Source organism: Drosophila ficusphila, unplaced genomic scaffold (assembly GCF_018152265.1).
Source record: "Drosophila ficusphila isolate 14025-0441.05 unplaced genomic scaffold, ASM1815226v1 contig_855, whole genome shotgun sequence".
Classification (NCBI taxonomy): domain Eukaryota; kingdom Metazoa; phylum Arthropoda; class Insecta; order Diptera; family Drosophilidae; genus Drosophila; species Drosophila ficusphila.
The window spans coordinates 984,498-1,001,672 of NW_025064807.1; the positions used below are offsets into that span (position 1 = coordinate 984,498).

Sequence of the window (17,175 nt, forward strand, 5' to 3'; positions counted from 1 at the left end):
ATTTAGATAAAATAAGAAATTGATAAGAGATAAGTTAATATTTTAAATCTATCTGAGTTCCCTTTATATTGAACCTTTTTTTTTTTGATTTCTACAATACATTAACTAACTGTTAAACTGCTATTCAGTTTATAATGAGGACTTTCTTACTTGAATTTTCCCTTAGGACAGAAAGTCACTTTTCCATTTCCTATAGTCAGAAGATCCTAATTCTTTGCTGCTTTCCAAATCAAAGTCAAAGTCAGGAATTGACCAACCCAAAAAAGACGATCGACCTTTTTTGCCTTAGCCTTCTTCCCTTCCCTTTTTTTTGCCACATTCTTTTACGCTCGCCTTCTTCATTTCCACTTCTTCGGGTTGTCTTTTGAGCCTTCTTGGGCTGTAGGTCTCTTCGGACCCAGGTTGAGGTCCAGGTTGCAGGTTCTCCAGGTTCCAGGTTCCAGGTTGCAGCCAGGTCCATCGGTCGGTCGGTCGGTCGTTCGTTCCATTTTAATAACATTAATTAAGGTGTTGCCTTCGTTGGTGTTCTTCACGCCTTTCCTTACAAATTACGCAGGAATTTCATGTTTCAGGTTTTGTTTCTGTAGTTTTTCGTTGCTGTTTGCTGTTGTTGCTGTTATTTGGATCCCGGACAGGCGTTCAAGCGGTCTTAATAGTTGTTCTTCTTTATTGTTGTAGCGCCCCGTCTGCCGTTCTTTGTTGTTGCTTCTCCTGCAAAGAAGAGAACTGCTGGCCAAGAACTGCAATTTGGCTAAAATGGTTCCTGCCGACTGATCATTGAGGATCGATACGTACACCTCCGAATTAAGCCATTAGCTGGTGTCTATATAGAGGCACATTTATATACTCCTTATATATCAGATTGATATGGGGCGCCATTTTAGGCGCCACTTGAAAGAAATTCAGCCGCTTTTATGGAAATTATTATGCAAGCGGAAACATTTAACATAATATATAGTATTATATTAAATGTATTCGTTAAGAACACATCTTTAAAAACTAAATATATTATCAATATATTATGGTGTCACGGATATCGTTGTTCATAGAGGCAATTAAATAAACAACCTATACATAATTCAAATGAAAGCTTTAATCTTAATTTAGATCCACAAGATGTACATATATTTAATAAACTTATGCATTTTCCTCTGTGTAAGGACAGCATACAATTTTAATTTTATTAAAACACCTAAAAGAAGAAGTAGTCGAGGAGCCATCTTCAGTTACCTCAGCCAAGGTCGGCTTGAGGTCAATGGCACTCTAGAAAAAATAATGGAAATGGAGTGAGAGGTAGCGCCAGCCTCGTGTTTAGTTTGTTAGATGGATGACTAATAAGCGTCGCCACAATTAATTGAAATCCACTGATACGCATCTACCGAATGGCTTCAGATACAAGCAAATCTCATTAACGCGCCCAAGATAAAGCCACTGGAATCTGGAAAAACAACGCGAGGCGGAGGAGAAGAGATGCGATCCCAACGCACATATATCTCAGCGTACATTTTGTTCAGTCAAGTGAACCAAAGCCAAAGAAGCGGCCAAGAAGATTCCATTCCCGATCCCAATCCCAATCCCAATACAATCTTGAGCCCAATTCCGTATCCACATCGGAGGCTTTATAAATGCATGCAGATACAGTTTTCGTCTTTTGTCTCTCTTTTTTTGGAAGTCAAGCGGTTTGCATTTGTACGATAAATAAAATGAATGCGATTGTTAATTAGTTGTTGCTTTTGGAGAGCTGCTGCCGCTGATGTTTTGCTGGAAGTATCTTATCGTTGCCATGGGCTTGTCTCCTTGGCATCCCCAAAATAATAAACCAAATAAGAGGCTCACAAGTAGGCAAATGAATCGGAATTTAGTCTTTGGTATTTATTGGGGTCCCTTAAATTATTTTTTAAAGTAAATTAGAATTATTATACAAACGAAGTGGTTATAAAAATAATTTAATAAAATGTTAGAAAGTTACTCAAGTATGCTTTTTTAAATAAATCAGCTTACAAGAAAATCTCCGCCCATGAGTGAAATTAGTAAAACACACAAAACGTTTTAGCCATTCATCACCCACTTCTCATCCAATTTAAAATTCCAATAGAGTCAATTTTTCTGATAGCAGCATATATAATGCACATTTGTTTGCTTCTGTTGCCTGCGTTGGAACATCACAATATGATATTCATTTAATTACATGCATTTAGCGACATCGATTTGATTTTTTAATTTATGCATCCAAAGATCGATGGCGCTCAATCGATCTGTCTGTGAATCTCGTAATTTATTCACAATGGGCAAATCAATTTTCATTCTGTTCAATGTGCGTTTTGCATTTTTTTCGTTGTCATCGAACTTTTGTTTGCTGTTTAGGCAAATTTCTATAGATTTTTATCTCGTGTCGACAACAATAAAATTGTGTTAATTTATGGGAAAGTCAACGGAATGACTATGCCCAAAAGATAGATAGATACACTTGAATGAAACTGGGAAACTTGTTTTTGCTGCCAATCGATTAGTGTATGTTGTTGTGTTGTCTTCGTTAATTTACGTTTAATCATTTATGCAGATTTCAATCAATGGGCGAATCGACTTGAAATACATTTCCGTTTAGCATATAATTTTGTTGTAGACAATCTGGTTATTTGAAATTCAATTTGTTTGCAATTAATTGGATGACAAGCAGAAGGAGTTGTAAAACGGTTCAATGAAATTTTGATTCTATAATAAAAAACATTGCAAGAAATCAGAGATACTTTTAAAATAATAAAACTAGTTTTATTGTTAATTTTTTCTTTGACTTTTATTACAAATATTTACAAGGCTTACATGAGTTGCATATGAATGATATAACGTAGGCATGTTTATGTGGTTTTTATTTCGTATTTACAACTAGCTAAAAGATTAGAGATACTTGTGTTTACTTGTTAGTTAATACTTAAAACGTTTTCTGTGTAAGTGTGTGTTTTCTATCACGCGAAATGGAAAGCTTTCAAAAATTCTATTCCTGACTAAGCCGAAGAGAATAATACAAATAATAATAATGGTGGCCATTCAAAGACAGGTGTTGACTGCTCGATGCTCCAGGCACTTTTCACAGGTCACCTCGCAGCACCATTTGAAAACGCATTTGCAGTTGGTCTGCTCCTCAACAATCCTTCGAGTGTGACCGCGGTTGCAGCACAATCGATCGCATCGATCGGATCCCGGACTGGTCACATTGCACTCCCTGCCCTGAGTTCCCAGCGCTCCTGTTTTCGAGTTGGGTAAGCAAAAGTCGGGCGACTCGTCGGCGAATACCAGTTGGTATTTGTTCGCCGGCCTCGAGTGCGGACTTTCCGGCATGAAGCTATCACCATCGTTGCGCAACGTCACCTTCCTGGCGCTGTCGTACCGGTCACGCAGTCGTCCTGCCACTTCCCGGAACGGGGGCATCTTCAGCCAGCAGGTCTTCACCGTACAGGATCCGGAAAGCCCGTGGCACTTGCACTCCAGCCGCATGGCATCGCGAATGGCCTGGAAGGGTTATGAATAAAATCCTTTACTGCTTTGATTTTAATAGTGTTATGTAAATAGTATTTTTTTAATAATTGCGATCACGATTTCGATTCAATCGCACAGAATTTTGTGCTAAATTTATGTCAGTAATTTTTTTCAAAATGTACTTACAACATTTGTCAAAATAAATACCTTAAGTTAAATATTAAACTAAATTTCTTTACTTAATTTTTTTAAGTGAAACACAAACATGGCATACTTTTCCTTTTTTTTTTGCTAATGGCACACGGTTTGAAACAAGTGCCTTTTAATAAGCTATTAATTTTTTTTATAGCTCAATAAATATTTTTTAAAAGTTAGTGTTATACCAAATTGGTGGAGAACTCACCAATCTGCCCGCATTATTGTTGTGCAGCTTGACCAGCGTGCCGAGATCGCTGCGCCTCTGCCTTTGCTTGGCGTCGAGGAAAACGCGCGAGTTGCGAAGGCCAAAGTTCACGTTGTCGCTGCAGCCGCCCCACTCCCACTGACCCTCGGGGAACTTGATGTTGTCCCAGAACTTGCGACGCCCCCTCCTGCCTCCGTGCTTCCGATTCCGTCCGTTTCGGTTCTCCGGCGGAGATAAGTCCGTCATGGTGCTGCCGTTGTTGATGCGATTCATTCGCTGCTGCTGACTAAGAAGTGCATCCTGCAGGGGCAACTGTTGCCGCAACATCGCAGCCTGTTGTTGCCGTTCTAATGTTGCCTCCGCGGTGGCTGCCGTCACCATTTGGGGCTGGCCGCCGTTCCTGCGCATGTGAGCCTTGTCGCAGGAGCACTCCACCAACGTGCCCATCGTGCAGGCCTTCGTCACCGCGTATGTCACTCCGGCGGCTGTGATTGCGTTCACGAATCCCGTCTCCCGAGAATCTGGAAAAGTAAGAGTTTAAGATTTAATTCCTGACATTAATACTAATTCTTAAAATATTTTTTGTTTATATCAAATTATAGGAAAACTATATAAGATCTAAATTTAAATAAATTGTTCCTATTTTTGTGAGGTAGTTCCTTATTACCAATAAAAATATTTAAAGTCGCTTTGAAAATATGTAAAAAACAAATAAATATATATTTTTCGATTATCACAAAAATAATTATTTATTTTTTTTATGACGCTTGTCAATAAATTTAAATGTATTTATGCAGAAAATCTGGTAAATAACAAATATTGTTTTTACTAAAGTAAGTCCCAACCAAAAATTTGTAAGGAATTTGTTGTATAAAGTTGTTTCTCCTGAAATGCTTAAACTAACTACTATATCTAAATAACACAACATTTACATTCACCATCTTACTAAAAATAAATATTGTCTGAATAGTTAAATTGATTTTTTTAACACCCCCATTTTTAGTTGGTAATTATCAATAATAAGTGCCACATCCTTTTCCCATAGGCAAACGCACCCTGTGCCAATACCAATATGCCAGACGTTCAATCAATACTCAATCATTAGCCTTGTCAGCACGTGTCGCCTGATTGATTTTAATTTGTCAGCCTCGGCGACAAAATGATTTATTGCTTGTTCGATTGGCGATCACCAATCAGCGATCGCTGCTCTATGCAAATCACAAATCGCGAGTGTCCGCTTTCAGCTCGTGGTGTTTGCAGTCACGTTTAATGAAAGCGAAATCGAAATCCGAATCGCAATTGTAATCGCTGCGTTTTTAATTTGCATAAGCTTGTAATTCACGTAAAGGCGAAGTGCTTGTTCTTTTTCCACCGCGACAGGTGATTTGTCTTGAGCCACCCTAAAATGGAGTGTTACATGAGAGACGAGAGAGTCTTCTTCGGTATTATTTTACTTTTTTATTTTCGCTGACAGGTTGACAGGGCGAGGCTTTAATCCAAGCCAAGGGGAATTTCGGTGGTTACGCCCTTGGAATTTATGGCACATACCCACCGTTTGGTATGTGTTTTGTTTGCGCATTGTTGTCATTAAGTGCAGGGATCGAGGATCGGGGGCAGTATCCAACCCATCCATCCCAAACCATCCTCCTTTCGCCTGCCTTTTTCCTGTGCAATAATTTATTAAAATTGACAGCTTTGTAGGCTCATTTCAGGCGCTATTCATCAGCGCGGGTCGCTGCATTTTTATTATGCAACTTGATGGATGGTGCGGTCTGCAAGGCCTTGTCCATGACAACCCGAAAAAAAACTGAGTTGAGTAAAATAAAGTCGGGGCGTGCAACGATGAGTTGTAATTAGGCAGCTAACCGGCGATAGCATCTCCACCTGGTTTTCAACCTCTGTGAGTCACAGAGTGTTGACAGGTTGCCTGTTGGCACTGCATAATAAAGTCGATCCCCCTCCACTGAAACTAGTTTCGTTCGCCTCTGAAAACTACTTACCGCGCATTAAGATTTTCCTCATGCTCTTGCGCAGAACAGTGCAGTTCCACCGCCGGTTGCGGAATTGAAACTCGCATTCGCGGAAGCCCAGGTTGATGCCACTGACTATGATCTCTTTGAGCAGGGCCGAGTCGTGCCGGCAGATTTCGGCCAACTTGCCACGCAGACGACGTGTCTTTTTGCACATTAGATTTGGATCGAGAAGGATGTTGGTGCCCTCGGCCCTAAAATAATAACAAAGAATTAGATTTATAAAATACAATATAAATGTGTTTATACATGTAATTTTAAATAGCTCACGAAAAATAGATAAAAGATGCTAATAGATTTGACCGGTAGATAACTTATTCGAAACTAAAAAAACAACTGAGTTTCAAGTACTCGACTTTTTTTTTAAGCCTGAGAACTACTAAATCTTTGGTAACCCAAATGATACTTAGTATTAAACATAAAAAATCAGATTTGTCAATTGTTTCATTTTATTTATTTTGATTTTTTTAGTGGTATTGTTTTTTTTTCTGACTGGCTCAAAAAAGGTATTACCCATATTTCTCACCTAGGACACACCTAAATCTATAGCGTCACAGCCGATAAGCAATCACGTATTCGATTATCTATGACCAACTTTTTGTTTTCCTTCAAGGGTTTGTCTCTGACCCGAAGGCATTTATCAGACCAAGCACTTTGTCATCGATGAATATTCTGCACGTTGTTCACATTTTGAAGTTCGCCGAAACTTGGCAGTGATTTCTTGTATTTTTAGACTGACTCAGCCGAGAGTTCCCCTCACTTTTATGGCTCTGAAAGCACCAATTGCGATTCGCTTGAAGCAATAGATAATAGACAAATCGATCAATCAGTGCTTGAGGAAAGAGCAGAACTAGCAGCAGAAAATACCGGCAGCAGAAGGCCCTATTAGCCGCTTTATTTACCCCGGAATCTCAAACCGAGCAGAGCATTAACCATCCGAAACACTTTCCAAACAACTGGAAATCGGCGCAAAGTTCACGAACAGCCAAAGTAAATTTCACGCGAATGTGCAATGTGAAAAAAAGCGAAAAGCCGAGCGATTGAGCTATTAAAAAGTCATAAATCTGAAATGGAAAAACATAAATCAGCGCCAAAGGCGAGCAGTACCCGCAGAAACAATTTCCAGTGGCCGCTTCTGAATGCTGACACATACCCGAGTATTCCGATCTCCAAATGAATATATACTGTACCATAGGTATACACACACACACCCACGTATATATTTATATTTGTGCATACTGCACCCACATTGTTGGGTAATTATTAATTTTCCACCTAAATTAAATTTTAACGCCGCAGAACCAGCCGGCAAATGGCATTCAAAATGAAAACGAAAATTGCATCGATTGGGAAAATTGCAAAATGTTTGTGTGCGCAAGTATGGGTGAAATATTATTGATCGACTTTTGCTAGCGCTTCGGTTCTATAAAAATAAACAATGGATGAGGACCTCTTCATCGTCGCCATTACGTATACGCAGCATATGACGGCCATAAAAAAGCCAAAAAAACTGAAAAATTAGTTCATCTTTTGGAAGTTCTTGTTTTCCTTTGGCTTTCTGCAGTCTTAGCATTTTGGGCAAAATAAACGCTGGCAAATTTCGGCTACAAAAACAAATACAACTATTTTTAATGAACTTGTGCGTGGAATGATATACGAATTGTATGGCGCCAAACTCATAAGTGGAAGCTTAGCCGACAAATATGCTAATTACCGGATGATATGTGGATCGGATTTGTTGTCTCAGATATATTTTACTTATTTTACTAGATTTTTGCCAATCGCAGCATTGCAAAAAATGGAGATGTGGGTGCTGTGCTGATTTGAAACACACACGAAGCTTTTCATTAAAAATCTTTTTAAAATTCACAAAATTTACAAAATATAAAGGAATATACATACTTTAACGATAAAAATTATCTAATTGAATTATAATAAAATATCAAGATTTAAACAACGGAAAGAATTCTGCTTTATATTTTGATGATCTTCTTGAAATTCTATCAGTATAAATACTGATCTATTTATACTGATGAATATATTGTAGTAAAACTGCATTTATAACCGGTTCTAGAAATTCTCAGCATTCTCCCACATCCGATAACCCAGTTCTGGTGATCCCAATTTTCTCAGAGCTAGTAGATAAACCACTTGAAACGCTTCAGATTCCCATTATCGATGCCCACCTGGGTCGCCTTTGCCACCTGGCTGTTGCACTGCAGCTCCCTGTGGCAATGCCACAGAAATTATACACACACTTCCAAAACACTCGACGAGATTATGACAACTTAATAGCTACAAAATGAAAAAAAAACAAAAAAAATCCGAATAACAAATAGAGCAGACACACGCACGCACAAGTACTTAACGAAAATATTAACTCCAAAGGCAACAAAAAACAATCGCCTCTCGACCGCCAAACACACAAACTTCAAATGATAGACGCGCTGGTAAACAAAGTAGAAACAATTGAAGTTCAAATCACAATGATCATCTTCATCTTCGATCGAGATGTTGCTGTTGCTGTTGGGCTGTTGGGAATCTAGATGTTGCTGTTGCTACTCTAAATGTTGCTGCTTTGATGATGATGACGTCTTGGCTGCGTTGCGTTGATGACTGGAGAGATCTAAAGAACTCAAACACCTTTCAACCACACAAGTTGCCACCACCACCGAACACAAATAGCAACGCGAGGCACAAAAAAAAAACGCAGGAGATTTTTGTTAAGCGGAAAATAGCCGCACAGAGAGTGGAGCAACCGATCGTTCGACACTTTTTGGTTTTTGAAGTTGAACTGAAGTTTACTTGGCAGCGAACTCGGCAGCGAAGTTGTCGGCAAACATGAAAAGGAGCCAGCGCAACTTCAGGTCTCTCAGGTCCCCTCCCCCCTCTCCTCCCTCTCACAAAACCCATCCCGTTCCCCCTGCTCCCAAATGCCATCCCATATCCCACACTATACCATCCCATACCATCCCATTCCATCCAGTAAAGCAACACTTGGCAACGTATCTTTATTTTGCTCCCAGTATCTGTGTGCGTTTGTTTGCCAACTGTATGCATGTGTGCGAGTGTGTGTGTGTGTCGTTATAGGCCTCAATGGACTTTCAGTGATTCCTTTCCCTCTCTTTCTCTTTGTGTCTGCCTTTCTCTCCTTTAAGGTGCTTTGGCATTGATCAAAGTGCCCGGTTTGGTTTGGTAGCCCCGAACAGACAAGTGGTTGAAATTTCCCATACTATCCCATACCCCATAGGATTGTAAGTGCTATTAAAAAAGCGGGGAAATATTTCGAAATTTTTAGGGAGTATTCCAGAACGCAGAAAATTTATATTTATATTTTTTTTATAATTTATGAATTGGGTATTTAAAAAAAAGTTCTAAAAATTGTTGTGGGGAAACAAACTTGTGTGGCTGAATAAATATTAATCAATCGAATCACCTTTAATAAATGTAAATATTTTAAAAAAGTTTAACCCAACGATTTTTAAATTCACAGTTAAACTGTTCTATGAAAAAACTAATAATATAATTAAGTACTTAAGTGAAATGTATGACTTGTTTGCTTAATACTGACAGGCCATTGAAAGTTAGTTAAGAAATTATCAGTATAGTTAACAGGTAATTATTGTTTAGTATTATAAATCTTGTAACCTGCAATGAAAAATATGGGACTCCAATTATACAAATATGTAGAGATAATAAATGTGATTTTATGCGAGTTAGTAACAACGTCCTGCATTTTGTGAAAAAAGTTGTATCAAACTCACTGCAGTTTTTCCCACCTGCTATCTCGATTGCTCTGTGTAAATAAGTAGAATCGTTTGATTGACTCATTTTCGTGAGTTGCTTGTCCAGGTTGCCGCTTTACTCCCCTCCCCTCCTGCCTCCTCCCCTTGACCATACGAATTCCCCTTCTGGCCCGTGTGGTCAGTGTAAACAAATCAACGACTTAAACCACTTGTCAACATGCGAGTGGCAAAGTATTTAAACAAAGCGTTGACAAGTGAATGAATGGCCATTGGATTGGTCGCCCGGCTGGCTCTCTGGCATTTTTATATTCTGACTTTCCTGACTGCCTGCCTCTTGGCTCTGAGCTGGTCCGTTGGATTTTCGCCTTGGCCAAGTCAAGTGCTGTTGCGGCTGGTCAGTTTCATTTACGCGCTCAAATATTTGCCTACAGAATGCCTCGGCGCAAGTGCTGATCTCTTGTGCATACGAATTTCGAGGGAGAAGCGTTTGATGTGGGCGGCAGCATTGACAATCGATTAGGTTCCCCCCAGTCTGAGCTACTGGCAAAAAAGCTGGTGAATAAATAAATAAGAAACACCGAAAAGGTGTTGACATGCCTGGGAGTTGGGAGCCGATCTGATCCGGTGGGTGCGGCATCGTGTGTGGGCGCCACATGCTGCTTTTTGCCACCTTTTTTCGGGGAAGAAGAGAACGAACTGGCGTTTGTCATTTGGCAATTAGCATATTATCTCAGGCGCCGCTTTTAAATCCAATATATCATTTAATTCTTTATAAACTATGCAGTAACATATATTTATATTTGCTTTGTTTATTTGTTTCAGTATTAATAGTAGTTTAATAATGGCATTATTGAAGTGTATATTGTTCTTATGTCAAGAGCACGATACCATTGCATAGAAATATTTGAAAGTTATAAATATTTAAATTTGTAACTTTTAGTTCCTCATAACCATAACTAACTCTATTTTAACTTCAATTTCAATGCATTCGATTTAAAATAACTCCAAGCGTTGTTAGTCTTTAATCATTTTCCGAGTCATGTATATAATTCACTGGTCAGTCAGAAATCATCAATAAATAATAAAACCTATTAAAAATTAGAGTTTTTTCTTAAAAAAATGTATAAAAAAGTTATAAATTTATAATGATTTTTTAAGCCTCAGGTTACTTCAATATATGTCCTTCTACTTTTATTTATGGCACATCGACTTTAAACTAATGTTTAGTTAGAGCTGGAATCCCAAACTTAGGTGTTCGCACTGTTTCCCAGGCATGCCCATGTCCAATTGGCGCAACAAAAACGCCGGCTAATAATTCAGGCATATTTACTATGAGCATTTTCCGCGCCAGGCGATGTCATTCCTTTAACAAGCCTCCTTAAGTTCCAGTGGGCAGGGCACGACTTCAACTTTAGCCTTAAGTGCTTAAAACTCCGCTTAACTCCCTTGGCCAACAAAGGCGACATCAATCTCTGGGCTTGGTGACTTTGAGGTGCGCAAATTGCGACAACGTTTAACTTAATTATGGCTAAAATAGGCGTAGCTGGGCTTTGGCAACGATCATCGTCGCACGGACATGGTCATGTTCATGTCAAGGATGTCTAAACTGTGCTTAATCACACTGATTGAGGTTGTGAGAACGAGGAATTGGGTACCTTGGCTGATGGACAAGGATTCCTTGGGGCTTAGAATGCCAGCGACATTAGAGATTGGAAAATATTTTGATATGGGGAAAAATTTATATGATTAGGTGAGCAACATAAAAGGCATATAGTTTTATTGGGAAAATTATTTGAGACGAATTGATATCTTACAGTTGAACACATTTCAAATTTTAAATATATATATTTTTTATTAAAAATATGTTGGTTACTTTAACATATAAAAATTGGGACTATCGGTATTATCACCATTGTTAACCTATTAAAACATTAATGAATAAAATTACTGGAGGTTTTGAAGGAATATTTGGAGAGTTTAGATTACTAATGTACCGATCACATTTAACTCGAATATCCTTTTTTAATTCTAATGAATTTGCATAAAGCCTTTTATGAAAATCCTAACACTGATTCCCTACATTTTTAATAAGCTTCCGTAATTTTGTGATCCCAGTGCACCCTATTCCCTTCGAGATGACGGCCAGAACACATTCTCGAGGCACTTGGCTTACATTGTTTGACAGACATCTTGGCCTGGCCCTCTACCTGTTCATGGGCCACACTGTCCTCCAACTTGACCCATGTCTGGTCGTGTTCTTTTGTTTCGTCATCCAATTTAATTATGATGCAGTCGACAGACAGACCGAAGACAGACACATTCGTCAATGTGACGTGGGGAAAGCGACAAATTACCGAAATAAACAAATGGCATGACTCGTAATTAAAAGATTTGCAACATCTAGTGCTCGGGAAGTAGCTGCTTTTTGGGGTTGAGGTTGGGGAAAGAAACTTGAACGTGAAACTTTCTCTAGAGACACGGACACGGACGAAGAGACTCTCGTTAATGTCGGGCGAATTGTGTCAGAGACTCTTTTTTTTTTTGCTGCTCATAATCAACTCATCTGCATTGGATTTTGGCAATTGGCCGAGTTTTGTCTGCTCGTTAGTTGAACATAATTATTGTGTTGTTTTTGCTTTTTGCGGTTCGGGGGTGTTTGTTGCTGCTGGCTCATAAAGTGTGCCAAATTCGCGCTAGAGATAATCTCGTGGTTGCACGGGGCGTATGAGCAATGCAATGTTGATGCAACCACCGACTGTGGAGCCAACACAGCTTGAGACTAAGTGGCCACTGGGCCACCCACCACCCCCTGATCGCCTTAACCCATAAACGCCCCGCCTGGCATTAATTACCATTTCACATGCTGCGAGTGCCCGAAAAAAAGAAGGAAATCAGAATATGAGGGGCACTGACTGAACCGATTTTCGATGAATGAAAATGTGTATTGCGAATTGAATGAAAAGCAGGAAGTCGCCAGCAAATGTCAAATGATTTTTCTAACGGAAATGAGCTCATTTAGGGTTTTTTTTAGGGGAAAACTCAAACTGCAGCTGATCTCGCAAATTGCGAGATCTTCATCATCGTCTCGGGCGCTGGTTTTAATTAAATTCCAGACACATCAGAGCTAAATTTCTGCCCGATCGACGGCAATTTGTTGTAAGATTCTCTGTAATTGGCTGCCCCTTTGCCGGTCCCTCAGCTTCCCGGAATTTCCATTCATTTAACGGAACGTCTACCCACAATTCACAATACGATCCCCGTCGATTCGCATTCGTCTCTGCTCATCTCTGCCCATCGATTATGATCTCAATCGCTCACACAACGACCGTTTGATTTAGTGCACTTCGGCTGCAAATTTCGCAAAATGCACACAAACAAAATGAGATACGATTTTGTGGAGCCGTAAACCTCCCAAATCGCCTCATTTTCGCTATTTCCGGACCCATTCCAAAACGCAAATGGCGCAGATCCGCTCTTCATCGCTGACTATAAACCCATCGATGATCGATCGGATTTGTGCGTGAAGGCAGATTTTAATACATTTAAGATCTGGAATGTTACGCTTAGTTTTAGGGTTATGTTGAAAGAAATACTTTCCTTTATTTTATGAAATTGTATTCTAAATTATATTTAGATATCTTGTGGAATTCGAACCACTATTTTAAAAAATATTTAAAAACGGACTTGCTCCTGATTTTGACATATTTGTTATTAAATAGTTATGGCAATAAGCTTTTAGTTACAAAAACTTACAAAAATCTTAAAACATCTTTACGTACACCCTTAATATTTTAAAACAGTTTTTTGTTTAAAAACTAGATAAATACATATGGCTTATTGTTAATGAAGATATAACATTTTTCACATTGCTAAACCAAAGTTAATTATTTAAATTAACCAATATTTTTATTATATGTTTTACTTCTGACTTTGAGTTTTCTTGATGGGTGGTATTGGCCATATTTTAACACCTTGTCCCTCAGTCAGTAGGTCCGTCTGTCACCTTTCATGGCCTACAGGCTTTCATCAGTTTGGCTTGTTTTTTTTTTACATAACATTTTTGGTTGCATTTCTGGCTGCCCCACCGCCCTTGAGCGGCACAGATGAAGCGTAGAAAGTGGCACAGCCAAAGGCAGACGTTCTGGTATCTTTTTTGTTTTCTGTGCAACTTTTGGGTAGTGGCGACATCATCGGACGCACATCCACATCTACTCTATGGCCACATCTCGTTCAGCGTTCGACATCAAAAGGCGGCAAAAAGGAATGACAGCGCTGAACTTGAGCTTTAATTATTTAATTAATTTATTGTGAAAATGTTGCAATTGAATTGGATGCAGCATGGAAACACCCATCCACTTTTCTTCCCCTTTCCCTTTAGTTTCGCAGGTGGCCACCTTTGCTGGCTGACGCGCCCAGTTGCACAGAACTCAAATTAAATTAATGAAAATAAAAAAAATGTAAAAAATATATACTCGTATATATAGTAGGTGTAGCCGCATAATCGTCATGCAGTCTACGCCACGCGACGCCCACGCCGCCCCCTTTTGGCCACCTTACCTTCCTGCAATCCTGCCAAATTTTAGCTTTCGCTGCTGTTGACAGCCACAATATTTCTACCTTTTGCCAAATAAATATAAAAGCAGACCTCTTTGGGTGAATTCATTGATGCCACTTTGCTGGCAAATATTTTGGCAAAGTGCATAACTTATGTGTACGTAAGGAAGCCCCTTTCTTCCCGTCACTATTTTTCCTTCTATTTGATGTCTGTCCTCCTCGGTTTGTTTATTTATTTTTTCATCTCGTTGGACGCCTTTTCGCCTGTAATTTCGCGCATAAATTGCTCCAAGTGTCATTTGGTTTTTCAGCTTCATCCGCTTCTAAGCTATTTATTTTGGCAACAAAAAAAAAACGCCCAGAAAAAAAGAGGGAGAGTAGAAAAGTTGCCATGTAATTAAATCTAAATCAAACGTCACATTTTGAAGGTCCGCCGAGTCGGTCGCCACGCTCGATTGGCTCTGATTTGGCTTTGCATTTGCATTTTGACCATTTATATCGCTTTCGGCTGTGCATTTATTTTGGTGACTGCACTTTTTTATGTTATTTTCGAACTGTTCAACCGGAAGCTGTTACGCCAATCTCTATCTCGTAAATTGATGCGATTTGACATGGGCACAGATGCTCTGTGGCCAAAAGACCTCCGAGCGGGTGGTAATGGGTTTTTTGGCATTGAAACAGAACATAAATTGCATGTTGAGCGAACACCAACAGGCCAAATCAAAGCGACTTGGTTACCTAAGGTGCATAAGATAAACTAGCTGATTAAATTTAGAAACTTTCTTTTTTTCAAAATTTTCTCGGGGTAGAAACACTATGGGTTGGCTTAAAAATTTAGTATTTATATTTTAATCAATCACCATAATTATCTTCTGACGATCCAAGACCAAGAGGTATGTTGCTTCATATTTATTTTATTTCATATATATTTAAAACTTGTAGGTCTGCTCGACTAAAAATTTAAAAAAAAATCTATGTATTTCAGAAGTAGCCCATTTCTTTGAAAAAACTTAAACCATTTTTTGGAATACAGGAATGTGTGTAAGCACCAAGATTCAAAACTGATAAATTCTAATTATCTTTGAACAAACAAAACTTTTGCTTTCGTTTAATTTCCAAAAAAAAAAATGTTGCTGCATAAGCAAGCATATTTTTTCTGACCCAGGAAACCATTGATATGCATATATATTTAATATAAAAAATTTATCAAGAAAAAATTTAATTACAGACATTTCAATACCGTGATTATTTACTCTTCTTAATGATTAAAAGATAGACATAATAAATCTAAATAATATAATCTTCGTTATTACAATTAAGTAGTTTAATGAAGTGACGGTTAATCAGAAGACACTTACCAGCCGAATCCAGTCATTGGCATTGCGAATATTAGAATTGCAACTACCATGAGCAAACGCATATCGATTGAAGCCGCCAAGTGCAGCGGCAACAAACCGAATTCTGGCCCGTTGAGCTGTTTTGTTTTTCTCAGTGAGTGCGTGCTAAATATATATAATGTTTTTGTTGAGTTTTTGGCAGGTAGTTAAAGTTAAAGCCGTTTTTATTGCGGCCACGATGAGTACACGAGATGCTTATTTGAATATCGTTGACGTGTGCGAATTAATCAAGCGTCTCAAGCTGAGTGGATTTTGTGGATTTTTTTTATTCATTTCGTCAGGGGGAAGTTGGCGGTTGGTTGCGGAATCCCGGGCGACATGATCACCGATCTGATCCGAGGTGATCTGGCTGATCTTTCCTGATCTTTCACTTTTCGTTTTTTATTTTGTTTTTGTTTTTGGTTTTGGTTTTTTGCTGATTTCTGCGGCAGAGGCTGCGTACGCACACGGAGAAAGCTGCCGGCGTACTGAGCAGCGGTCAAAAGGAATATTGCCAAGGAGTCGTCGTCGTCGTCGGCCAGGTTTTGCGATCCAGCGAACGAAACAAACAAAAAGTTCCAGGCCCAAAAGTTGAACAGCGAATCAAAAGCCTGGCCAAGGGTGGAGTCCAACTGGGGAATTGTTTTTTTTTCGGCCCGGTCAGTTGGGATACAATATATATGGGATATGGCGGGGTGCAGGATGACCGGGGAGTAGCGTAAAAAATGAAATTAAACGCGCGCTTTAATCAGAATCGCAGGCCGAAGACCCAAGTCGCGCGACTCTGCTTTTGTCCGCGCTTTTTATTTTGCTTTTTATATTCGCTATATACGCTATATTCGCCTTTTGGCTGGATCTTCCTTTTTGCGCCTCTTATGCTCGTATTTTTGTTAATTTTGTTCTTTGCAGAAGTTGTGGCGCATCCTTTGCGCCCGTTTTTCCCATGTTCCCAACATCACAAGACGCACAACATCGAGGAGGAGAATTCTTCTCGCGATCGGAACACTCGCGCTGACCGTTCGTATGGATCTGAGGGATCGCTAGCCGATCATTTCGAGAACGTAGACTCGTAATAACAACCGTGGGATTTTCCACCTCCTCCGCGCTCGCGAAAAACTCACTCGCGAAATACAACGAATACCGATCGGGCCCCGGACTCTTTTCACTGATTCTGCGGATCCGATCGGTTCGGATCGTAACGGATCGGATCGGTAGGGTATCGGTGCGGTACGTTACGGAACGGAACGGATCGGAGAGATCTCGACGACCCCACAAAAAATATAAGGCACTCTATGAATGGACGTCGGTTGTCGGTCGGTTGTCGGATCGTTTCTGATTGTGATACGTCGCCGTCGAAAAGTCTCTTCCTCCACTTTGGCTGCTCTGCTGACGCTCTGTTTGGAAGCGTGAAAATTTATTTCACTCATGCGCGATCCGAGCGCTCAAAATCTGTGGCGTTCTGTTCTGTTCCCCCAAACGCACACTGGGACAGGTTTTTTGGCACTCTGTTGAACATTGGGCTAAAAAATATTTTTAATTTTATAGGTAGGTAGGATTGCTAAAGTGATAAATTGCAAAGTTTGTCCGAAGAA

General features: G+C 39.5%; 1 protein-coding gene across 2 annotated transcripts; it reads right to left on the bottom strand.

Moving 5' to 3' along the window:
* Positions 1-2,775: 2,775 nt before the first annotated feature.
* On the bottom strand, positions 2,776-16,901 carry LOC108093530 (protein Wnt-6). Of its 2 annotated transcripts, none has more exons than XM_017193632.2 (4): positions 15,566-16,901; positions 5,878-6,101; positions 3,878-4,398; positions 2,776-3,507 (listed from the first exon to the last, which is right to left on the bottom strand). In XM_017193632.2, the coding sequence occupies exons 1-4, from the start codon at positions 15,625-15,627 to the stop codon at positions 3,046-3,048; spliced, it is 1,269 nt and encodes a 422-aa protein (XP_017049121.1). In that variant the 5' UTR covers positions 15,628-16,901; the 3' UTR covers positions 2,776-3,045. The 2 variants fall into 2 exon arrangements, with proteins under 2 accessions (XP_017049121.1, XP_017049115.1); XM_017193626.2 differs by lacking the exon at positions 15,566-16,901 and adding an exon at positions 7,015-7,330.
* Positions 16,902-17,175: the final 274 nt, after the last annotated feature.

Excerpts from the sequence above, each read along its gene's own strand:
- LOC108093530 (XM_017193626.2), bottom strand. The coding sequence starts at position 7,100 with ATGGTACAGTATATATTCATTTGGAGATCGGAATACTCGGGTATGTGT. Across the intron at positions 4,399-5,877 it reads GAGGAAAATCTTAATGCGCG|ATTCTCGGGAGACGGGATTC; the intron begins GTAAGTAGTTTT and ends TTACTTTTCCAG. Across the intron at positions 3,508-3,877 it reads ACAATAATGCGGGCAGATTG|GCCATTCGCGATGCCATGCG; the intron begins GTGAGTTCTCCA and ends TAACCCTTCCAG.